The 24,600-nt window shown below is 44.5% G+C and overlaps 1 protein-coding gene across 4 annotated transcripts in view; it reads right to left on the bottom strand.

Annotated features, from left to right (window-relative positions):
* Positions 1-208: 208 nt before the first annotated feature.
* The window catches only part of LOC103162656 (nuclear autoantigen Sp-100-like), a 58,771-nt gene continuing 34,379 nt past the window's right edge, over positions 209-24,600 (bottom strand). Inside the window, exons 13-18 of one of the 4 annotated variants that reach the window (XM_035441089.1) lie at positions 24,288-24,359; positions 18,096-18,200; positions 15,460-15,602; positions 13,482-13,520; positions 13,177-13,224; positions 209-1,069 (exon numbers count right to left, since the gene is read on the bottom strand). In XM_035441089.1, coding sequence (XP_035296980.1) covers positions 938-1,069; positions 13,177-13,224; positions 13,482-13,520; positions 15,460-15,602; positions 18,096-18,200; positions 24,288-24,359 — 539 coding nt within the window. In that variant the 3' untranslated portion in view covers positions 209-937. Of the gene's footprint in view, positions 1,070-4,151; positions 4,619-4,978; positions 9,986-13,176; positions 13,225-13,481; positions 13,521-15,459; positions 15,603-18,095; positions 18,201-24,287; positions 24,360-24,600 lie in introns of those variants that run through there. The other 3 variants (XM_027397432.2, XM_035441088.1, XM_035441087.1) reach the window with 3 other exon arrangements.

The following is a 24,600-nucleotide window of genomic DNA, read 5'->3' on the forward strand; positions in this document are numbered from 1 at the left end:
CTGCTCCAGAGAGAACACCCAGCACCGGCACAGGCGGGGAAGACAGAGAGGCAGCGGGCAGGGGGCTTGCAGAAGCATGCCGAGCGGGTCTTTCATTCTGAGTTTTACAGGAGTCACTACTTGAAAAGAGAAATAGCATCTTGTAGAGATTGTTGGTCCACCCGATTGTGTTCTGCACAGTCCTGGGAATCAGCAATGATGGCCATACTTTCAGTTTTGAATGAATGTGTTTATTAAGTATGTAACAAGCCAAAGTAAAAGAGTAAATATAAAAAACAAAACATTGTTAATTGTGTGCTTGAAATATTCAGGGGGCATTGAGTGGGGAAGTCTTGGAGAGGCGGAGGGAGAGGGGTGCCAGAGCTCTCGGAAATCCAGGGCAGAGCAGAGTTAGCCTTTGGTGAGGCTTCCAGGTTCAAGAATAAACAGCAAGAGAGAGATAACATCATCAAATTGGATGCTCACAGCAGCCAGCAGAAACTGTGGAAGCTGAGCAGTCAGGGTAAACAGGAGTGATATCTGTTAGAAATGGTTCACCTTCTAGCTGTTCCCAAGGCCAGTGTCTCCACTCTTGGCCTGTTTTGCTGGTTTCTCTGTCCAGCCACTGGGTTAGAGGGGCCAGGGTATTCTTAAAAAAGATGCCTTGGAGGACATTTGGAGACAAACATACTTGGCTTTTAAATGGGGGAGGGGTACAATCCTGCCTCCCAAGTCATGTTCTCCGTGGGCTCCCTCAGCACCTGACAGTTCACTACTGTGATGTAAACTGCAAGTGTTAAGTTTTAATTAGGAGTCTAGTTGAGTAGAAAGGACAATATAGAAAGTCAAAAACAAGCGTGGCAGGGTGTTTACGTAGAAGGGCTGAGTGGACAGTGGGGTCTCTGAGCATTGTGCTGTTGACTGCTGGAGGGATGAGTAGTGGAGAGAATAGAAAGGACTATGTTAACAAAACAATGTGGTTGCTACGAGATTGAGGTTGTTCCCCTGTGTTGTTGATTGATAAAGTTCTTTCAAAAGTCGTCTCAAATTGGCTTCCTACTGTGACTCCAAGATTGTTGAACTTCCAGTTCTGAAAGGGAAGTAGGAAATCAGTGATCAGTAATAACTCTTATTAAGCTTGGGCAGCCAGTTCTTGCTTAGACTATTCCAAGACGGGAGGGGTTTTGTTTTTTTGTTTTGTTTTGTTTTTTGTTTTTTGCGAGATAGGGTTTCTCTGTGTAGCTTTGGAGCCTATCCTGGCACTTGCTCTGGAAACCAGGCTGGCCTTGAACTCACAGAGATCCACCTGCCTCTGCCTCCCGAGTGCTGGGATTAAAGGCGTGCACCACCAACGCCTGGAGACGGGAGGTTTAATCCAGTTAAGCGAAGGTTGAGGGGGGGTGGTGTGGCTACAAGATGGCTCAGTAGGTAAAGACACCTGCTCCTAAGCAGACTGAGTTCAGTCCCTGGGACCCACAAGGTGGAATGAGAACTGACTCCAGCAGGTTGTCTCCTGACCTCCATGCACACACCTGCACCATGACAGGCACTGATAAGCTGTCTTCCCACAAAGTATAGCAGGCTGAGTATCCCTTGTGCTAAATGCCTCAGATCAGCAGTGGTTTGGGTTTTAGATGTTGGGATATTTGCCTATACATAATGAGATACCACAGGTATGGGATCAAAGTCGAAATCCAAAAATTCATTTGGTTTATATAATTATTCCACAGATAACCCCAAAACAACTTTATACAGGACATTTCATATTTTGCATGAAACAAACCTTTCACGGTATGAGATTTTCCACTTCTACCATGTTAGTGCTAGGTGGGTATAATTGAAAGACCCCCGAAGGGAGACCCCCGCTCAAATCTCGGGAATAGCGAGCACCCAGTGAGGCACGGAGACCGGACTTGCTACAATCACACGAGGAAGTTTATTAAAAAAGGAATTGAATGAGATCTCAAGCCAGCATGCTGGGGTCGAGGCTCAGAGGAGTTCGACCCCGACCCAAACTTGTGACATGCTTATAAAGGCAAAAACCATAAAGGAGGAGGGGGACTAGGGAGGAAATAGAGGAAGCCCAAAGTTACACATTCACTCATAAAGGCAAAAACCACAAAGGAGGAGGGGAGGACTAGGGAGGCAATAGGGGAAGCCCAAAGTTACACATTTACTCATCAGTGAAACTATGTGGACACACCTGGGGCGTTTGAACTTTTCACAGAGGTCGTTGAGACATCCTGTGGTTATTCCAGGAGCGTTTTTTTTTTTTTTTTTTTTTTATGAGAGTTCTGGGAGCGGCCACCTGCAGGGGAGGGAGCCCCCAAGGTGACAAGCCCATGTTCTTATAGACAGGTAGTAATTTTTACTCTTCATTCCCCACTTCTTCTTGTAAATAGCTCTAATCTTAGAGCGATCCCTCAGTTTCTTGTAGTATCTGGTACTGCTGTCTTAAGACCATTACCTGGACAGCACTTATTCTTTCCTTTATAAAAGTCACCAGCCTATTGAGAATACACGGCCCGAAGGCTAGGATCAGCATCAAAATGATTAAAGGCCCGGCCAAGGCGGAGACCAGAGTAGAGTACCAAGGTGACCGATTAAACCAATTTTCATACCATCCTTGGTATGCTTCTCTTTCTTTTTTCCTGTTTTCTAGCCTTTCTCTAAGCTTTGCCATGGAGTCCCTGATGACACCCGAATGATCTACATAAAAGCAACATTCTTCCTTTAAGGCAGCACAGAGCCCCCCTTCTTTAAGAAAAAGCAGGTCTAATCCCCTTCTGTTTTGCAGCACTACCTCTGACAGTGAAGTTAATGACTCTTCTAGTTTAGTGATGGACTGCTCCAACGCTCCCAGGTCTGCATCCATAGCCGCTCTAAGTTCATTATAGTAGGACGGTTGTTGGACAAGGGCAGCTTCCCCAGTTCCAACCCCTGCCGCTACTCCTAGTCCTAACAAGACAGCTAAGGTCAGGGTAACAGGTTCCCTCTTGTAACGAGTACGGTGATCAAATTCATCTATAAATGAACTATCATCATGATAAATGACCCTAGGCACCAGTTGGACCAAAATACAAAAGTCCCTAGTACTGTTAAAAAGTGATGTATGCAAGCAGGGGGTCAGGCCGGTGCCACAGGCCCACCAAGTATCTGGGGGGGGGTACTAGATATTGATTTTGGCCATCTGTCAGGGTGTCAATAGTTACGTTACAGAGGGGCTGGTGTCTGGTAGGCACTTTGCCTATGCATAGTCCAGTGCCTGATACCGCTGAAAGGGTCAGCTTCCGTTGGCTCCCCCAGGGGCAATGTGAATGGTCAGAAGTAACATTATAGCTCCGCATTTGAGCTATTCCTTCATAATAAGGGGGATTAGAAGCAAAGCACAGCCAGCAAGATTGGGTAGCAGTGGGGTTTTGTGCGGTTTAAAACGACGAACGCACTAGCGAGCAGATTTAACAGGCGATCCTCGGTTCTCATGGGGGGGAGGAGGGATGTGATTGGATTAGGGCTGGAAGGGGCCTTTGGTGATGGGGTGAGACTAGGAAGTCTCTCAGGCCTGGGTGGGGGGTTACCAAGCACTGGATTAGGTCCTACGGGTCGTGCAGGCGGACTTTCTATCTTTATCCTGATAGTGAAAACGAACCCAGGGTCTCCCGTTCCAGTGTAGACTCTCCACCCCCAGCGGTTGCCTTTTACCCATTGGCGATCTTGTTTTCCCCGTGCTGTGAAACTAATATTCAGAGGGTTACAATAGCTGCCTTTGCATGGCCCCTGAGGGCCACCCGAGGCTCCAGGAGCACACCCAGTCTTATAAGCCGGGTATCTAGATGTGTCTCTCTCTCCTTTTTCTGGCTCTTCCGGCTTACGACCCTTTTTCACTATAATCAGATCCCAGGAGGAGGAGGGATTCCAGTAGGCTTCTCCTGTGGTCTCACATCCCCATTTACCACAGAAATAACCTGATGCCCCCCCACATTGTCTCTTCATTTCTCTGTTATGTCCCTGCCCGGGGCAGACGTAGAAGTCTGCTGCCTGGAGGTTGGCTCGAAAAAATTGTCCAGAACATCCCAATGTGCTCCCTATACCATGAGGGACACATTGTTCCTCCGGGGGTGGTTTATCTAAATTGTCATAATTAGAAAGATCCCAGGCCAGGGAACCGGCAGCTAACTTACAGATATCAGGTGCAAGATCAGGCCACCAAGTCCAAGGGGGGTGCACTGTGGTTTTTGACCACACGATGTCGCCTTCTTCATTAAGCACTTCCCATGTCAATTTCTGGGGAACATGAGGGTTATTCCCCAAGGTTGGGGCTACGGCGAAGGCGCAACTTAAGAGGATTGTCACTGGCTGCCACTGTCCAATTATTTTCAGGGTTGTTTTCATTTTGACTGGGTGCCTTTTTTATGTGGGAAGCGTGGATCCAGGCAGCAATCCTGTCTACCTTTACTGCCGTGGGGTTAGTGAGCAGCACTAGATGGGGTCCTTTCCACCGAGGCTCAAGCGTGCCAGCGCGATGTCGTCTGACCAAGACTGAGTCTCCGACCTGGAATCGGTGGGGCACCTCGGTGGTCCCTGGAGTGTAGGCTTCTTTGATCTGATCCCAGATCTGTGTTTTGACAACTTCTAAGGCCTTTAAGTGGGTAAACAGAGCAGAGGAGGAGGGAGAGTGAGTGCAAGGATCCAATATCCCGCCTGACTCAGTCAAGGGGGGCGGTCCCCCATGTAGGATTTCGTAAGGGGTAAGGCCGAAACGTCCAGGTGTGTTTCAGACCCTAAGGAGTGCAAAGGGGAGGAGGGTCACACAGTCTTTGCCGCCGGTCTCAATAGCCAATTTAGTAAGGGTCTCTTTTAGGGTTCTATTCATTCTTTCTACCTGTCCTGAGCTCTGGGGTCTGTAAGCGCCATGTAATTTCCAATTAGTCCCCAGTTGGGTGGCCAACTCCTGACTTACCTGGGCAACAAAAGCCGGCCTGTTGTCTGAACCAATTACCTTGGGGATCCCAAACCTGGGCAGGATTTCTTCCAGTATCTTCTTGGTTACCATTTGAGCAGTTTCAGACTTTGTGGGAAAGGCTTCCACCCATCCTGAAAAAGTGTCTATAAAAACTAGAAGGTACTTGTTACCATATTTTCCTGGCTTAATTTCAGTGAAGTCTACCTTCCAATAAATTCCCGGCCAATCTCCCCTCATTCTTTTTCCGGGTTCTTTGAACGGTCGGGCAGCATTGGTCAAGGTGCAGGCTTGACATGACTCTATTACCTCTTTTATTATTGTATTTAATCCTAGAACATAATATTTAGAACCTTTGATTAATTGCTTAAGTTTTTCGTTTCCAAGATGAGTCAGCTGGTGTATTCGTCTCACATAGTCTTGTCCTTCTTTAGAGGGTAGAATGATTCTTCCATCTTTGGTTTTTGCCAGTCCACCGAAACTGAACATCCGAGCTTTTCCTGCACGGGTCATATCTTTGATTAAATCATAATCTTTATAGGGATAGACGAAGCTGGGATGGATGACGCTGGCTTGTGGGGGTTCTGGCGGGGTTCCAGTTTCTTCCGCCAGCACTACCGCTCCCTGGGCAGCTTGCTTTGCTGTTAGATCAGCCATCTGGTTCCCCTTTGTGACTGGGTCAGCCCCCTTCTGGTGTCCCAGGCAGTGGACGATGGCTAATTTTTGTGGAAGATGTATGGCTTCTAGGAGGGCCAGGATTTCTTCTTTGTTTTTAACGTCTCTTCCTGCTGAGGTGAGTAAGCCCCTCTGTCTGTAAATGGCTCCATGAATGTGAGCCGTGGCGAAGGCATAGCGGCTGTCGGTGTAAATGTTGATAGCCTTACCTTCTGCCAGACGCAGAGCTTGAGTCAATGCCAGGAGCTCAGCTTTTTGAGCCGAGGTTCCTTCTGGGAGACTGCTAGCCCAAATTACCTGCTTTCCATCTACCACCACTGCTCCCGCCCTTCTTTTACCTTCTACCACAAAGCTGCTGCCGTCTATATACCAGTTTGGCACACCTGGCCAAGGTTGGTCGGTCAGGTCCTTCCTGGTCCCGGTCTCTTCAGCCAGGACGTCAGTGCACCGGTGCACTGGGGTAGAGTCCTTTGCTTCGGGGAGCAGGGTGGCTGGGTTAAGAATAGCAGGAGGAGCGAAGGTTATCCGATCATTTAACAACAAGCTCTGGTAATGTGTCATCCGGGCGTTTGTCATCCAGCAGTCAGGCAGCTGCCGCACAATACTTTCTAAAGCATGTGGTGCTATTACAGTCATATGCTGATCCACGGTAAGCTTATCAGCGTCTTTTACAAGTAAGGCTACTGCAGCAATGGCTTTCAAGCAAGAGGGCCACCCGCTGGCAATGGGGTCTAGCTTTTTAGATAGGTAGGCCACCGGCCGCTTCCAGGGCCCCAGGGCCTGAGTCAGAACTCCACGGGCTATTCCAGCCCGTTCATCAACATATAGAGTGAAAGGCTTAGTCAGGTCTGGCAGGGTCAACGCGGGAGCTGTGAGCAGGGCAGTTTTTATTTTATCGAAGGCCCTTTGGTGCTCCTCCGTCCAGGTGAATGAGAATTTTTCTTTAGTGAGTGGGTACAGAGGGGCCGCCAGCGTGGCGAACCCCGGTATCCAGAGTCTACAGAAACCGGCAGTTCCCAAAAACTCACGTACTTGTCTCAGAGTGGTGGGGGTCGGGATCTTCATCACAGTCTTTTTCAGTGCTTCAGTGAGCCACCGCTTCCCTTCTCGGAGAGTGTATCCTAGGTAGGTCACTTCCGAGCGGCATAACTGGGCTTTCTTGGCGGACACCCGGTACCCCAACTCACCCAATTCCTTTAGGAGCTTTCTGGTCCCGTCGAGGCACAGTTCCTGGGTCGAGGCTGCGAGCAGTAAATCGTCTACGTACTGCAAGAGAGAAATCTGGGAGTTCCGTGCCCTGAAGGGTGCAAGGTCACGGTGGAGCACTTCATCGAAAAGAGTCGGTGAAATTATGAACCCCTGTGGCAACCTAGTACAGGTCAGTTGACCCGTATGTCCTCCTTCGGGATCTCGCCATTCGAAAGCGAATAGGGGTTGGCTATTCGGATGTAACCTGAGACAGAAAAAGGCATCTTAAAAATCCAGAACGGTGTACCAGGATCGTTCAGGCGGTAAGGAACTCAGCAAGTTGTAAGGGTTGGGCACGGTTGGGTCAATGTCCTGTACTCGTTTATTGACTTCTCTCAAGTCCTGGACAGGCCGATAATCATTGGTTCCAGGCTTACGTACTGGCAGGAGGGGGTATTCCAAGGGGACCAGCAGGGAATCAGTATACCTTGTTGTAACAGTCTCTGGATATGTGGTCGAATGCCTTCTTTAGCCCCTTGAGTCATGGGGTACTGTCTGACTGAGACGGGGGTGGCAGCCGCTTTTAGCTCCACTATAACCAGTGGTATTTGCTTAGCCAGCACCATTCCAGTCCGTTCAACCCAAACCTCCGGAAAAGCTGTCAGCCATTCTTTAGGGGGCAAAACCCCAGTTTTGGGTTCATGGAGGCGATACTCTTCTTCTAGACTTAGAACTAAGCATGTTGTAGGGGCTTCCCCCCAGGTGACTTCTGGTCCCTTCGGGTGAACTGGACCTGAGCCTTTAATTTGGTCAACAAGTCCCTTCCCAGAAGGGGCGCAGGGCACTCAGGAATCACAAGGAAAGAGTGAGTTACTTGGCTTTTTCCAATTTCTAAACTTCTTTCGGTTGTCCAAGGGTAAAGTTTGCTCCCAGTCGCCCCCATGACCAGGGTTTTTTTTTATCCTAACTGCCCTAACGGTTTAGTCAAAACTGAGTGTTCCACCCCCGTATCTACTAAGAAATTAACGGGGTTCCCCCCCACAGAGAGAGTTACCCTAGGCTCGGGGAGGGGGACCGAGCCCCAACTCCCCTAATCTTCCTCGAGGGCCAACATCTTGGGGCCCTTTTGTTTCTTTCGGGGGCACTCCCTGGCCCAGTGGCCTTTTTCTTTACAGTATGCACATTGGTCTTTTTCAAGTTGCAGTCTCTGTCCTCCCGGGGGTCTTCTTGCCCTGTTGCCCAGGTAACCTGACTGTCCTCTTTCTGACCATTCTCCGCCTACTACTGCGGCCAAAATCTTAGTTAAATTCCTCTCCTGGTGGCGATCCCGCTGATTCTCCCTCTCTTCTGCCTCCTTTTTTTTTCTTTCTTGTTTTTCTTCCTCGGTCTCTCTCTTGTGATACACTTTCTCTGCCTCTTTTACTAAATCCTGCAATGTATAATCCTGGAGCCCCTCTAATCTTTGCAACTTTTTCTTGATATCCGAGGCCGACTGTCCTATAAAAGCCATGGCTACAGCCGCCTGCTGTCCCTCCGAGGAGGGATCAAATGGGGTATATCTCCTATATGCCTCCATCAGTCGTTCTAAGAAGACAAAGGGTGGCTCTACTGGACCCTGTAAGATTTCTCTTACCTTTGCCAAATTGGTGGGTCGCCGCACGGCCCCCTTGAGACCTGCCACTAGAGCCCGGCGGTAGACCGTGAGACGCCCCCTACCTTCTGCAGAGTTGTAATCCCAGTCAGGGTGGACCAAGGGAAAAGCGGCATCTATGAGATTAGGGAGATTGGTGGGGGTCCCATCTGGTCCTGGAACATTCTTTCTGGCCTCTAGAAGGATCCTCTCTCTTTCTTCAGTCGTAAAGAGGACCTGTAAGAGCTGTTGACAGTCGTCCCAAGTGGGCTGATGAGAATACATCAGGGACTCGAGGAGTCCCGTCAAGCCTGAGGGGTTCTCTGAAAAGGAGGGGTGGTTAGTTTTCCAGTTGTACATATCCGCTAACGAAAACGGCCAATACTGCAGGGGGACTAATTCCCCTGGAGCTGGGGCAGGTCCATAAGCTCGTAATGGTAGCTGCAACGGTGGAATCAGGTCCCGCGCCAGATCCCTCTGGGCTGCGGCCCCGGCGGCTTCGAGTCCCGGCCGCGGGCCCTATTTCGGAGGCCGGCTGGGAGTCCGTTGGGACCTGTGGGGCTGCATGAGAAACGGGTTGAGGATATGGGGGAGGAGGGTGGTCAAGGAGGGAGACATCATCAATTTCAGGATAGTTCCGCGGAGGAGCTGTTGGATCAGGCGCCGGCGAATCTGAAGGAGGCACTTTCCGTGCCGCCACGGCAACTGTCGCAGTCCCTATTCCCAATGTCCAAGGCTTCATCCAGGGTGGCAGGTTTTGGACTAAGTCCTGCCACACGGTAATGTATGGAACCTGATCAGGGTGTCCCCCTGTGGTCTGAAAAATAATTCGCTTGACAGCGGAAATAACAGATAGATTAAAAGTTCCCCCCGAAGGCCATCCTACACAGGAACTTGGCCATTTGGAAGAACAAAAAGTCCGCCAAGGTCCTTTTCTGACCTCGACAGAAAGATTATGAGCCCGAGTCTTAACGTCCATCCAATGGTCCAGGGTCAGTGTTAGTGGGGTCGTCACAGTCTGTCCCATGTCTACCTCTATTACATACACGATAAAAACAATCACCACGACAGAAAGACAAGAAAGCAAAGCAAGCTGTCGACCTCGAGTCGACCAGTAATTCTGAAAGGAATCAGGCGGCCGGGAAATGGCCCTTTGACACAGATCGTCAAGGAGAAAACTTATCTCCCGACCTTCTCCGTGGAGGTCCACCAGGCGTCCCTGGTCCTCCTCCTGTCCTCCCGGGACATCTCCCAGGGCGAACAAACGGTGGACACCTGGACACGTCTATCCCCGTCCACTCTGCTCCTCCCCCTGGAGAGCGGCCTCTAAAGAGCATTTGCGAAAATGTAACTGCAATGCACCAGATTTTTGAACAGGCCACAAACAAAGAGTCACAACAGAACAAAAATTCTTACCTCCAAGTAGGTCTAGGACCCCTGGGTGGTCGCACAAATCCCGGACGAGCCCCCAAATGAAAGACCCCCAAAGGGAGACCCTCGCTCAAATCTCGGGAATAGTGCGCACCCAGTGAGGCACCGAGACCGGACTTGCTGCAATCACACGAGGAAGTTTATTAAAAAAGGAATTGAATGAGATCTCAAGCCAGCATGCTGGGGTCGAGGCTCAGAGGAGTTCAACCCCCGACCCAAACTTGTGACAAGCTTATAAAGGCAAAAACCATAAAGGAGGGGAGGGGGACTAGGGAGGAAATAGAGGAAGCCCAAAGTTACACATTCACTCATAAAGGCAAAAACCACAAAGGAGGAGGGGAGGACTAGGGAGGCAATAGGGGAAGCCCAAAGTTACACATTTACTCTTCATAATCACATGTCTATCATCTATGTATAGGAGGGCTATTGATTTTTTTCAGTTAATCGGGTATTCTGCCATACTACTGGAGGTATTTAACAGTTGTTGGAGTTCCCCAGCAGAATATTTTGGGTCACTTATGTAGACTACCATATCATCAGCAAATAGCTAAAATTTGACATCTTTTCCAACTTGTATCTTCTTGATCTCCTTTTGTTGTCCTAATGCTCTAGCTAGAACTTCAAGTATTTTTGATGACTGTCTATTTCCTTGGGGGATATAGGTCTGCTTAATTTGTTTATCTGGTCTTGATTTAATTTTGGTCTGTGGTACTTATCCAGAAAATTGTCCATTTCCTTTAAGTTTTCCAATTTTGTGTAGTAAGGTTTTTGAACTGATGATTTTTTTGGATTTCTTCAGTGTCTGTTGTTATGTCTCCCTTTTCATTTCTGATTTTGTTAATTTGGATATTCTTTCTCTGTTTTTTGGTTAGTTTGGATAAAGGTTTGTCTATCTTGTTGATTTTCTTGAAAAACCAACTCTTTGTTTCATTGATTCTTTGTATTGTTTTCTATGTTTCTATTTTCTAGATTTCAGCCCTCAGTTTGATTATTTCCAGCCAGCTAGTTCTCCTGGATAAGTTTGCTTCTTTTTGTGTTAGACCTTTCACTTGTTCTGGTAATTTGCTAGTGTGGTTTTTCTCCAGCTTCTTTAGGGAGGCATTTAGTGCTATGACCTCTCTCTTAGCAATACTTTCATTGTGTCCCATAAGATTAGATTATGCAGGTTGTGTGGTCATTTTCGTTGAATTTTAGGAAGTCTTTAATTTCTTTATTTCTTCCTTGACCCAGTGGTTATTCAGTTGAGCATTGCTGAATTTCCATGAGTTTCCAGGCTTTCTGCAATTAGTGTTGCTGTTGAATTCTAACTTTAAGCCACAGTGATCTGATAAAATACAGTGGGTTATTCTAATTTTTTGTATCCATTAAGATTTGCTTTGTTCCTGAGTATGTGGTCAGATCTGTGGGGTGCTGAGAAGAAGATATATTCTTTTGTGTTTGTTTGAAATGTTATATAGATGTCTATTAGGGCCATTTGAGTCATAACATCTGTTAGTTCCTTTACTTCTCTGTTAAGTTTCTGTCTGGTAGACCTGTCCAGTGGTAAGAGTGGGGTGCTAAAGTCTCCCACTATTAGTGTGTAGGGTTTGATGTATAATTTAAGCTTTAGTCATGTTTCTTTTACAAATGTGGCTGCCCTTGTATTTGGGGCACAGATGTTCAGAAATGAGACTTCATCTTGATGGATTTTTCCTGTGATGAATATGAAATGTCTTTCTTCATCTCTTTTGATTGAAGTCTTTTTTTTGTTGTTGTTAGATATTAGGAAAGCTACACCAGCTTGTTTCTTAGGTCCCATTTTATTGCAAAATCTTTTCCCTGTTGGGAGCCATAAGTTAAGGGGCCATTCAGAACAGTGGAAAACTACAGGTCCTTGAAGGACTTGCCACCTGGCAACTGCCACCACTAGCAGTTGGAAGAGATAAGCAGCTCCGAGGACAAGAAACATAGGAGGTTTTCAGGCAACAGGCATTTTTTAGATAGCCTCATGCAAAACACCAGGTGCACTAACTCCCTGCTCCCTCCTCAGTTCCTCCTCCATGCGGCCCTTCGGTCCATGGCCCTTCGGTCCATCCCGGGAGCCCCACCGCCAGCGGCCTTGCTCCCTTCTCCCTCCTCCCTCCCTCCCTCTACACTCCCTCCTTGCCACATCCCTATATAAGCCTTATTATTCCCTCAATAAAGTGAGACCTTGACAACAGAATCTTGCGTGGTCTCCTTTCTTTCTCTCGCCCATGATTTCAGGCAGTACCTCTTCAGACCCTGGAATAACTGGACCTGCTGGTCATTTCCCAACCCTTTACTCTGAGATAATGTCTGTCTTTGAAAATGAGGTGTGTTTCTTGCATGCAGCAGAAGGATGGATTCTGTCTTCATATCCATTCTGCTAGCTTGTGTCTTTTTATAGGATAATTGAATCCATTGATATTAAGGGATATCAATGACCAATGATTGCTAGATCCTGTTATTTTTTGTGATGTTGTATGTGCATTTTCCTTCTTTGGGATTTGCTGGTGTGGGATTTTCTATTGCCTGTGTTTTTGTGGGTATAGCTAACTTCCTTGAGTTGGAGTTTTCCTTCTAGTACTTTCTGTAGGACTGGATCTGTGCATAGGTATTATTTAAATCTGGTTTTGTTGTGGACTCTCTTGTTTTCTCCATCTATGGCGATTGAAAGCTTTGTGGGGTATAGTTGTCTGGGCCAGCATCTGTGGTCTCTTAATGTCTGCATAATGCCTGTCCATGACCTTCTAGCTTTCATTGTTTCCATTGAGAAGTCAGGTGTAATTCTTATAGATGACTTTATATGTCACTTGGCCTTTTTCCTTTGCAGCTCTTAATATTCTTTTTTATACTATATGTTTACTGTTTTAACTATTATGTGGCAAACGGACTTTTTTTAGTCCAGTCTATTTGGTGTTCTCTAAGCTTCTTGTACTTTCATAGGTATGTCCTTCTTTAGGTTAGGAAAGTTTTCTTCTATGATTTTGTTGAATATATTTTCTATCCCTTTGAAACAGACTTCTTCTATTCCCATTATTCTTAGGTTTGGGCTTTTCATGGTGTCCCAGATTTCCTGGAGAGTTTGTGTTAAGAATTTGTTTGGTTTAACATTTTGTTTGACCAAGAATTTTCTAGTATGTTGGGTAGTGATGGGCATGCCTTTAATCCCAGAACTCAGGAGGTAGAGGCAGGCGGATCTCTGAGTTCAAGGTCTACAGAGCAAGTTCCAGAACAACCAGGGCTACATAGAGAAACTCTGTCTTGAAAAAAAATCTACTAATGTTCAGACCAAAGGGGTGATCCACTGAACCTGAGACAGATCCTGACTGCACTGCTCCTCAGACTTTGGGTTTTCCTTCTGAAAGACAGAAGAGATCACTCATGTGATAGTTCCCGAGTTGTTCCCATCTCTATCTCAAATATTTTGATTCTCAAAGCTGCCTTTACCTTTTACACTGGGTAAAACCACAACTACATGAGTCCCATAGAATAAATTCAAATTTGGTCAAATCCAAATTGGTTATTTTTTAAACGTAGAAGGCCGCAAGGATGGAAAACAAACAATTTGTAAACAAAAGCCTCAGATATCATGGCAGGAGGTATTGAGATAATTACCTTTCTTCTTTTCCTTGGGAGGCATGGTAGATATCCATCCTGAAAGACAGAAAGTTAATGATGGGGAGGTCTTTGTTTTCAGTTTGTGAGTTAGGTATTTCTATCTGCCTTCTAGATATTTATGTCTGAATGTATCATTGTTACATACATGGAAATTACTCCTATGGTGTCCCCCCAGTGAGTCAAGGAAACATCTAGACCTCTGTGGTGGTATGGTATCTTTCTTGCACAAATAAAGCCTGTCTTGGGGTCAGAGAATGGAGCTTGCCACTAACTAACCATAGAGGTCTGGAGGTCTGTACAAATAGACAGGAAGTGACACAGCTAGGCAGAAACAGGATATAAGCAGGGAGAAACAGGAAATCACCCTCTTCTCTGCAAAGATGCTTAGGAGGTAAGGTGTGCTGTGGCTAATTCCTTCTCTATGATTTCTCAGCATTTCCCTCTATATCTGATTGCAGCTTTTTATTATCTAGACCAGTTAAGAACTCCATTTACAGACCCCGTTTTTCTGGCCTGGTGATTTTCACAGTGAGCTCAGGCAAGGGATGCCACTCGATGGCTTATAGCTTTCTTGACACACTGAGGTCTGGTTTCTCATTCCTCGTGCAGAAAGCCCCTTTCTAGACTTTTCAGAATTGTCCTCTATGACCCAGCTCAGTGAGGACTGTTCCATGACATGGTTTTTAATCTGAAACCCAGAAATAGCCACCCCACTCCTTAGCTACAGCATCATTTCCTGCAGACACCTCTCCTCACAGTAGTGACTATAGGTACTATATGAAGGGGCAGCCTTGCCTTGGCCAGGGGCTCACACCTGTACTCCCCATGACTTTAGATGAAGCCCAGTTGATACTGGATGAGCAAACATTTTTGCTTTTGTGAGAAAGACACAAGGAGAGGCCATCTGAGATATAAGACCCTAAGTCAAAAGAAATGGTTCAGTTACCAAGGAAACCTCCCGATTTTCCCATTTCAGGGGTTAATATAAGTAAAGAGCAAAGAACTTATTTCAAAATTATTTTTCTTTTACTTACTCTTGTTTTTTGGGTAGATGGAGTTGAGGAAGATCTCAGTCTATAACCTAAGCTGTCCTGGAACTCACTACAGAGTCTGGACCAGCCTTGAGCTCTGAGCAATCTCCCTGCCTCACTCTCACAAATGCTGGGATTAGAGGTTTGGCCCACCACACTCAGCTATTCAAGAACAAGTGTAAGGTGACTACAGAAAGAAGTACTGCTGGAACATTCTGTAACTCAGGCATCCACATGGATGCGTTATTTTCAGATATGGAATCAGGTTATCATTTTCATCACTGTCACTCCAAGTTTAAATTATAGTTAAATTAAATTTAAATTATATCCATGCTGCCAAATTTTATGCAACTAGTCAATGGTAAAGGTCACAGTCTTTTTTCCTACCATCTGAAGGTTGCAAGTTAGCACATTTTAGAGGACTGAGCTGTAATACAAGCCAGCCAAGGTAACACCTGAGTGACATGCGGGCAACCACCTGTGCCATGGAGCCTGGCTAAGAAGAACCATGAGCTGGGCATTGGTGGCACACTCCTTTAATCCCAGCACTTGGGAGGCAGAGGCAGAGGCAGAGGCAGAGGCAGAGGCAGAGGCAGAGGCAGAGGCAGAGGCAGAGGCAGGCAGCTCTCTGTGAGTTCAAGGCCAGCCTGGTCTCCAGAACGAGTGCCAGAATAGGCTCCAAAGCTACACAGAGAAACCCTGTCTCAAAAAACCAAAAAAAAAAAAAAAAAAAAAAAAAAAAGAACCATGAAGAAGGTATTGTGGACAAAGACATTCTGCTAACAGCTGGAACCAGTGAGTTATGACAGTTGAAGCTACAGGTCACACTGAAAGAGCTTCTAATGTGTTGTCTTACCCCAGAATAATTGAAGCTGCCTGTCACAAAGAAGCTTTTAATCCGCATCTTACCCAGGAACCATGGAAGCTATCTGCCACCAGAATACCTCTATCAGTTCTTTCAGGGTCCTTCCATTGCTACGGATGCTTTGCTTCCATTTCTTGGAATTTCCACGCCTTCCTTTGATTTCAAACTCTCTGAGAGTGAGCCATTCTCCAGTCTCACTCAGAATACTCTTTTCACCGGTGCCTGTAAGACCAAGACAAACTAGGAGAATCAGCTACAAAAACACCTGCTCTTTGTCCATCATCATCTGGATCTATGGCTCAGGTTTAGTCTCAGGAGGGTGGTGTGCCTTTCCCTCTCAGTCATCAGGGGACGCACTGATGGGCATCTGATGGGCAAGGTCAGAGAAGGACGACCTCTGACATTACCCTTTACACTTTCTAAAAAGAACTCATTTATTTTATGCGTACTGGTGTTCTGTCTGCACGTGTGCCTGTGCACGGCATCTGTGCTTACTGCCCACAGAAGCCGGAAAAGGGCATTGGATCTCCTGAAACTGTAGTTCTAGATGGCTGTGAGCCACCATGTGATGCTGGGAATTGAACCTGGATCCTCTGGAAAAGCAGCCAGTGCACTTTGTAACAAATTGGTCTCTCCAGTCTTTGACATCACCTTTAAAAGCATTCTACTGTAATGTTAAAAGATTAAAAAAAGGGGTGGGGAGGGTGTCTCTAGAACATAACCAGGATTGTTTCTCTTCCTTTTACTGTGACCCAGTGTGGGGCCAGCTTGCATTTCAGAAAGGTGTATGAGGGCAGAAATCTCCCTGCTGGGCTCGTGTGAATCCAGCCATGAGGAAGCTGTCACCACAGCTACTGCTACGACAGTCTTCTTCCTGCTCATGACAGGTGGTTATTTCTCATACTCTAGCCTCATGCTAATTGATGTTAGAACTGACTTTGGAAATGTTATCTACAGGGAATAGCTACATTATATGTAGGCAGTCAAATCATAGGGGAAACACTTATTTGTTGGTAACTAAAGAACCATATTGGGGCTAGGGTGATGGCTGCTGCTTTTGCAGAAGACCCAGGTTCAGTTCTCAGAGAACACAGTGGCTCACAGTCATCTGTAACTCCAGCTCTGATGTCCTCTTCTGGTCTCCATGGCCACCTGGCACACTCAGCGCATAGACACAAATGCAGTCAAACACTCGTCGTCAGAAAATAAAAATCAATCTTAAACAAAGAACTGTGCTGTGGAAAGGAAGGACAGTCGTGAGAGACGACCAGTGGTCCTGTACTGTTTCAACTGTCATTTTCACAACACCCAATGTCTATTGTCTTTTTTTCTAATAGCAATATTATAAGAGAGGCTTTATTCTCATCTCATAAGAGGAAGTTCAGCATTAGAGAGTCTGATGCGCAGGACAGAGAAACTGACTGTGGCTGAGCTATGGTTTGAGTGCCTTGCCTCCAGGGTTCATATATTGAGAACCTGGTCCATGACTTGGTGGTATGCGAGGCGGCGCTACAACATTGAGGGTGCTGCCTTAGGGGTTAAGATAGTTCTCATGGGACCCCAATCACTGTCTGCTGCCTTCTTATGATGTGATCTCTTCTCCGACGTGTGGTGCTCCTGCCACGATGCCACCTGCCATCAGTCTCTCACCAAAGCCAATATATGAGGTTGCCTGTTCTTGGGCTTTTTAGCCTCTAAATCTGCAAGTTTATAGAGTAGCCTGACTTGAATAGTCAATAGAGCAAGGATCACTGGACTAATACAACAAGAAAGCTGAAGTTTGAATGTATTCAAATTCCAATTCAAAACCCCGTCTTTTTCTTACTCAGCCTAAAGTTTGCCAGAAGTTACAGCTAATGGACCCACAAGGTTAACGCTGACTTCCTCAGGCATATCATTTCCCTTCCAGGTGTGTTGGTGCTTTCTCTGGTATGAGATGCTAAGTGGGCATCTTATCGGCCTTTTTCACAGCTGGAAGGGGAGGCTCTGTACAGATGCATGATATTTAAATAGGCACAACTGCAGCTTTGGGTGCAGCTCAGTGACAGAGAGTTTGCCTCACATGCACAAGGCCCTGGGTTTAATCCCAGTGCTACAAGAAAGGGAAAAAGAAAAACATGGGAAATGCCCTCATTCCTGCTGTCTCTCTGGGGTTTAGTGAAGAAAAGAATAAACACAGCAGGCCTGAGACTCTCCTGAGAAATACCATCTGGCATAATTGGCCTTTGGCTGGGGTCTGCGAATGTGCCTTTGGGGAGAGCTTCTGTCACTCCCTGAAACACCCGAGTAACTTCTCCATGCTGAAATTATTTACACACAGTTCATTTCACACACACGAACCACTTTCCCTGTGGGTATCTGGATTTGGTGTGCGCTGTGCAGAGAGGTACCTGCATAACTCATTGCTGACAGAAGCTCAGGTCCTGGTCTGAGGCAGCCCCTTCGAAGAAAACCTTCCACACTTTTGTTTCTGAGGTAATTAATTGCACTCTGTGTGTCCCCACTAGGAGAGGAAGACCAAGGGTTTCTGGGTCCTCGGGACCTGTTCTCATGCCCCCTTCTCATTGTTAACCTTTCATTTCAGTAATGGGTGTAACATTGCCTGTGTTCTGTGTTCTCAAACTAGATCTGGGATGAGACACCCCCAACACAGGTGCCAGATCCCTACACCCTGCCATTGTTCAGGTGAAGAGCACGGAAGATCTGGAAACTCACCTTGCTCAAATTTCTTCTTATACAGAGTCCCCTTAGCAGTACCACAAGTCACTGGAAGCTCAGGACTGCTAAAGTCCACATTGTGTTGTCTGGGATTTCTCGGACCTGCAGGGACACATTTCACTTCATTCTAGAGCTGTGCACAGCCTTCCCTCCACCCCTTTAGTATCTCGTTTCTGCAACTAAAATGCATTGGGCTTTGCCATGGATTTGTTACACTTGAAGGTCTTTTATGAATGATTAGTTGCTTATAGATAACAACACACTCTGCTCCCATCCTCTGAACTCCTTGGATAGCGAGTGACTGGAGCCTTGTGGGGCAGAATCCTGGCTCTCAAATTTGCTGGCCACATCAGCCACTGTTCAGTAATTTACCTAGGAATATTTTGAAGAGATAGTTCTATTATATAATGGCTTTGGAATTTTATAGATGGGCTAAAATAACTCAAATTTTGTTGTGCTCTTTGAGGCATCTATGGTAGACGGGGATGGAAGGGGGCACCCAAAGAGGTGGTGTCATCGTGCACCTTTCATCTGGTTTGCTGTCTCTCTCCTTTCCTGAGTCAGAATTATATGCTATTCGCGTTGTGTTAATGGGACCTCTTAATATAGTTACCGACTCTCAATAAGCAGAAAGTGTTGTTTTACACATTGAAACCGGTGACCATATTCCTGATGAATCATTTTGTTGTTTATATGATTACAGGAAATAGTCAAGAATAGAAATAATCCCACATATATTACACATATCAGATCCCGTACAGGTCTACCACACCCTGTAGCACAAGGTAATGATGAGACTGATCAGTTATTAATAGCAAATGTGCTGGAGGCCTCAAAATTTCATGAAAAGGGGCTGGAGAGATGGCTCAGGGGTTAAGAGCACTGACTGTTCTGCCAGAGGTTCTGAGTTCAATTCCCAACAACCACATGGTGGCTCACAACCATCTGTAATGTGATCTGGTGCCCTCTTCTGGCCTGCACTGTATAAATGATAAATAAATAAATCTTTAAAAAAAATTTCATGAAAAACACCAAGTCAATATAGTAAGGGCTTGAAAAGGATTTTTCCATCACTTGGCAACAAGCCAAGGAAATTATAAGAAAATGTCCTGCTTGTTCCTTGTATAATCAAACTCCACTACCTGCAAGAAGTTACTATAAGGGTACTCAAAGAAATGAGATTTGGCAAATGGGTGTGTTTCATTTTGCAGATTTTGAAAAATTAAAATATGTACACTATAGCATGGATATATATTAAGGATTTCAATGGGTTACTTTGAATTCTGAAAAGGCTAATTCTGTAATTGCCTGGCCATTAGAAGTCATGACCATCATGGGAATACCTGTACAAATTAAAACTGACAATGCTCCAGCATATGTCTCTAGTAAAATAAAACAGTTTTTGCATATTACAATATAAAGCATATTACAGGTATACCACACAATCCAACAGGACAATCAGTTACAGGAAGATCTAATCTCACTTTAAAAGAAATGTTAAATAAGCAGAAAGAGGTAATAAAGAACCTCAGAGATAGATTGCATTATGCCTTATTTACTTTAAAATTTTAAAATGCTAATGAGAAGGGAATGACAGCTGCAGAAAGACATCAGATAATAAAAATACTACTAAGTTAAATCAGCCTGTGTACTTTAGAAATGTGTTGACCTCAGAATGGAAACCAGGATATGCATTACGTTGGGGAAGGGGTTTGCTTTTGTTTAACAGGAGAAACAAAGCCATTGATATCATTAAAAGTAATAAAGATTTGCTTCGAACACGAGAGACCTCTTGATTAGGAGAAGTGATTGTTCATCAACTGATGTGGAGACTCAACATGTGGGAAGAAAAAAGTCACCAAATTAGAGTTGGGACCGGGAATAGAATAAAACCATTCATCTGAAGGCCATCGAGGACCTTTGGACAGATAGACATCTAAAGAAGGGAGAACTGTCCTTAAAAAGTTACCAAGAGAAAAGAAACAATCTGGATGATGGTGTAATTACTTCTACAGGGTAACATCGCTTTACCCCTGAAAATATTTGTTGTCCTGACTCAATCAAAAACTAAACCTGGCTTTGGAGTTGGAGTGTGACTCACTCCTTCTCTAAACCCAAGCATGGTGTTAAAAGAAAATTCAGAGTCTCTGTCTCATATCAGAAGGATCACCTAGTGTGGGACAGAAGAAAACCAAAATCTAGGGACTATTGTTGTCACAAATCTCTTCCTCCTCAAATGTATTTTGAGTCTTTAAAACTTTTCTTTAGCTATAATACTATCTTAAAATGTAAACTTTCCATTTTCACATTAATAATGTTTACATTTTCCTAACAGCAATCTCTGAGAAGAAAGTCTCCAAAAAGATGATTGGGACTCACAACAACAATTCTACCTGGATTGTATTAATGCAATTGAGCAAAAAAAAAAAAAAATTACCCAAAGATAAGGTTTTGGACTACAAACTGCTTAATACAATTCCAAGGTGTCGAGCTGAGATGGCCCGCCCATCCCCTTGTACCACTTCAGCCAGAACTTCAGATAAGCTTTACCCCTTACTCAGAGCCTGGCTACAAATGTTACAGCTTGTCCTCCTAAGACTTAACTATTGTTTTAGTTCTTACAGGGTTCCATAGAGATACCGTTGCCACCCAGACAGCGGGAAGTAATTCTAAGAACATGATGCCCGCTTTCCCAAAAGGTGGGGTAGATGGTTTTTGGTTTTTCTCAGAGTTATGAATAATTGTGATCTGTAGGAGATAATAAGTTGTTATAGGGCTGGAGCCAGAACAATAGAGATTACCTCAGGGATCTTGTTTGGAATAGAAAAATGGAGGCCTAGATATAATAGGATTAAAAAGTGGACTATCAGTTTTAAATAATTCTTGCATATTGATACAAATTCAAAGTTATTTTTCTTTTAGACAGTTATTCCTGTCTCAGGTATTTTTGCATATTGATACAAATGTAAAATTATTTTTGTTATATTGTGTATATATATTCCTACTCCTGTTTAAAATACTTTTGCATATTGATACAAGTATAAAATTATTTTTGTTATACTGTGCATATGTTTCTACATCTGTTTAGGATATTTAAGGGTTTTTGTCATATTGTGTTATACGTTTGTACCTCTGGTCAAGACATTTTTGTATATTGTCACAATTTCAAGGTTATTGTCCTTACAGAGTCTCTGTCTCATATTTCATACTGTATATCTATTTCTATTATTATATAAGCTATTACTTCTACAGTTTGCATATTTATATAATGTGAAGCTTTAGTCCTTAACCTATATAGGTTAATAAGAATTACAAGTTAAGCCAGGTGCACAACTTTAATCCCAGCACTCATGAGGCAGAGGCAGGCAGATCTCTGTGAGTTTGAGGCCAGCCTGGTCTACAGAGTGAGTTCCAGGACAAGCTACACAGAGAAACCCTGTTTCAAAAAACAAGCAAACAAAAAAATTACAGGTTAATTGATAGTCACCCATGTTTGTCATACTTATAGTCATGTTAGTTAGGTTTTTTATGTGTGCAGATATATGTTCCAAATAGATAAATGATCTTCAAACACTTCAAGGACTTACAGGATATGTAAATGTTTTTAATAACTTAGAATTCTTTTGATGTGAGACACAACTGCTCCTGGCAGCACTGATCTACTCCCGAGAGGATGATGGGCACTAAAGACACTTTACATGGAGTTTGTTTTCCTTTTAGCAAAACTGGCCTACTGGGCAAGAAACTGCCCTTGCATAGACTGCTGAAAATAACTATGCTGTCCAATCAGGACAAGCAAGACACAAAGAAAAGTGACTGCTGAACTTTGCCAAGACAGGATAGGACAGTCCTCCAAATTTTCCTGCTTCTGAAAGGGGTCTGTCTGATATTCTAGGCCTATAAGACAAAGCTGGATGCCCCTATGTTACAGAGAACCTTGGGTGACTGTCTAGGCAGCCAGTTATTTCTGTCATTTCTTGCATTTTTTTGCAAGTTTCATGCCTGTACTTCCTGCTTACTCAGGTAATGTTTTCCTTTTTGCGTATTTGATGGGATTGAAGACTAGATAGTTACAGTTATAATCCTCCTGAATCTTAGCTAAGGACATATTAGGTACAAAAGTTAGATTCTTCAGGAAAGGACAACTATTGGATTAATCTCTATAAAATTGCATATTACCTATGATCTAGACATCTACATATATTTCTTATTTGATAGTTGTTCTTATTATATGTAGTTTCATTTTTGTTAAGATTATTACCTTTCTTTTTTATTATGTCATGATTAGAACCTTCCTTCCTGATTAGACAAAAAGGGAGAAATGTTGTGGGAATTCTGTGCACTAGCCAATTGTATGGAGCAGCTTGGCTCAATGGGTGTAGTCTTCCCTGCAGAAATATGACCCAATAAGAACCCCCGGGGGTGGGAGGATCACTCACTCTCTTGAATGGTGGGAGAATCTTGTTAAAGCAATAGAGAACTGAGGCTTGTTGACCTTCTCCATCGCCCATTGGAAAGAAGTGTCAGCAGAGCTGATAGCTGTGCCCACAGTTGGAACCAGTGAGACATGCCGCATGGCCTGGACCCTTATTTCTGACCTGTAATTACTGTGCATGGATTCTATCTATCAATAAATGTAACATATTTTCCTAAGCTTTCTCAATTTAACCTAACATGAGGGCTGATAACTAAACCTGAATTCTCTGCAAAAGCAGCAAGTACTTTTAACTGCTGAGCCATCTCTCCTGCCCTTAGGTCAATTTTATCTGCTTAATATGTAAATAGCATAAATTATTCTCTGTGGATTTTCTAAGATAATGATATTCAGTATTATCAATGGACAGAGGCATCCTATCCTTGTATTCTCCGTAAACTACAAAGCCAAGAAAGAAACTAAATGCAGCTTCCTAAAATCTTGATCTAGGAAAGGAATTACCAAGGGACACTGTAGACTCTTAAATCTTGAAACAACCCAGATAGCATGAGATAATCTAACCTATCCACCTCTCTCTCTCTCTCTCTCTCTCTCTCTCTCTCTCTCTCTCTCTTTCTCTCTCCTGCTTGTTTTGAGAGGGAGTCATGTGTATCCAAGTATGACCCTGAGCTCCTGAACCTTCTGGCTCCATCCCCAGACTGCTGTGATTACAGGCTCATGACATCACACTCAGAAACCTTCCTATCTCACAATTTATTCAAGGAAAGACTCAGAACCTAGGATGCCAGTCTAATACTCCATTAGACCTTGGAGAAGACAGAGACATATGTCGTCTGTGATTGGGTTTCTTTCAACTGGCAAAAAGGATGTTGATGTCTGTTCTATTTGTACTTTAAGGGTAGTGTAAAGAAAGAAGTGCACATTATTTGTAAAGTCTTTTGAATAATAACTCCATGAACCATGAAGACCTTGGTTAGAAACAGCACTTTGGGTTTCGGGATGTTCTATCTCAAGCCTCTATTTCTGCCTATATAAGGTAGCTGGATGAGTTGTCTTTGGACTCTAGGCTAAGTTTCTGCTAAGAGAACATTATGAGCCCCTAATAAAGGAGTGGAAATCTTTCTGCTCTCTATAGAAATCACTGGATGAGTCTAACACTTAATAAACATGATAATTATTTTTTAAAAAACAAACCCATTGAGGCTGGATGGACGGCTCAGTAATTATGAAGTGCTTGTTGTACAACCATAAGGACCTGATTCCAGATCCCCAGAACCCAAGATGTGAAGCCAGACACTGCAGAATGGGTCTGTAATGCTAGGGTTCATACTGCAGGACAGGAGGCTGAGACAGAATCCCTGGAATCCTATGATCCAGCTAGTCTGGCATAGGCATCAATGAACAAGAGGCAAGGTCTCAAACAAAGTGGAAGGTAAGGACCAACACCTGGGATTGTCCTCTGACCTCCATGAATGTGCACACCAGTACTTGTACACATGAACACATGGCTGGGTGTACATGTGCAAACACACACACACACACACACACACACACACACCTGCCTGTTTATATCATGTTAACAATGGATGACTATATCTACTAATAGAATCCATTGAATGGCAAGCTTAAATCCCAAGACTGTATGCAACAATTTCCCTCCACCACACAGAACAGACAGAGAACAAAACCCATCATAAAACAGTGGCTTGAGAGTCAGATGTCCACAGCCTGTCTTGCTCTCTGGGCTTCCTTACTTGGCTTGCAGATGCCAGAGGTGGATTCTTCTGAGCAGCTGATTCCATCGTCAGTATCCTCACCGCTGAAATCTACAGAAAAGAAAGAAAGTCCTTAAACGTCTTAGTGTAGTCAGACTTTCTTTAAACCACCAGCTCCTAAACAATGACACAAAGACTTCTTATTAATTATGAAATCTTGGCCTTATCTTAGGTTTGTCCCCAACTAGCTCTGAAAACTTAACCCATTTATGTTAATCTACATTCTGCCCCTTGGCTCCTAACCTCTCCTCAGTAAGTACATTCAACTTCCTCTGCATCTGGCTGGTGAACC

The sequence above is a fragment of the Cricetulus griseus genome, chromosome 2 (assembly GCF_003668045.3).
Source record: "Cricetulus griseus strain 17A/GY chromosome 2, alternate assembly CriGri-PICRH-1.0, whole genome shotgun sequence".
NCBI lineage: Eukaryota > Metazoa > Chordata > Mammalia > Rodentia > Cricetidae > Cricetulus > Cricetulus griseus.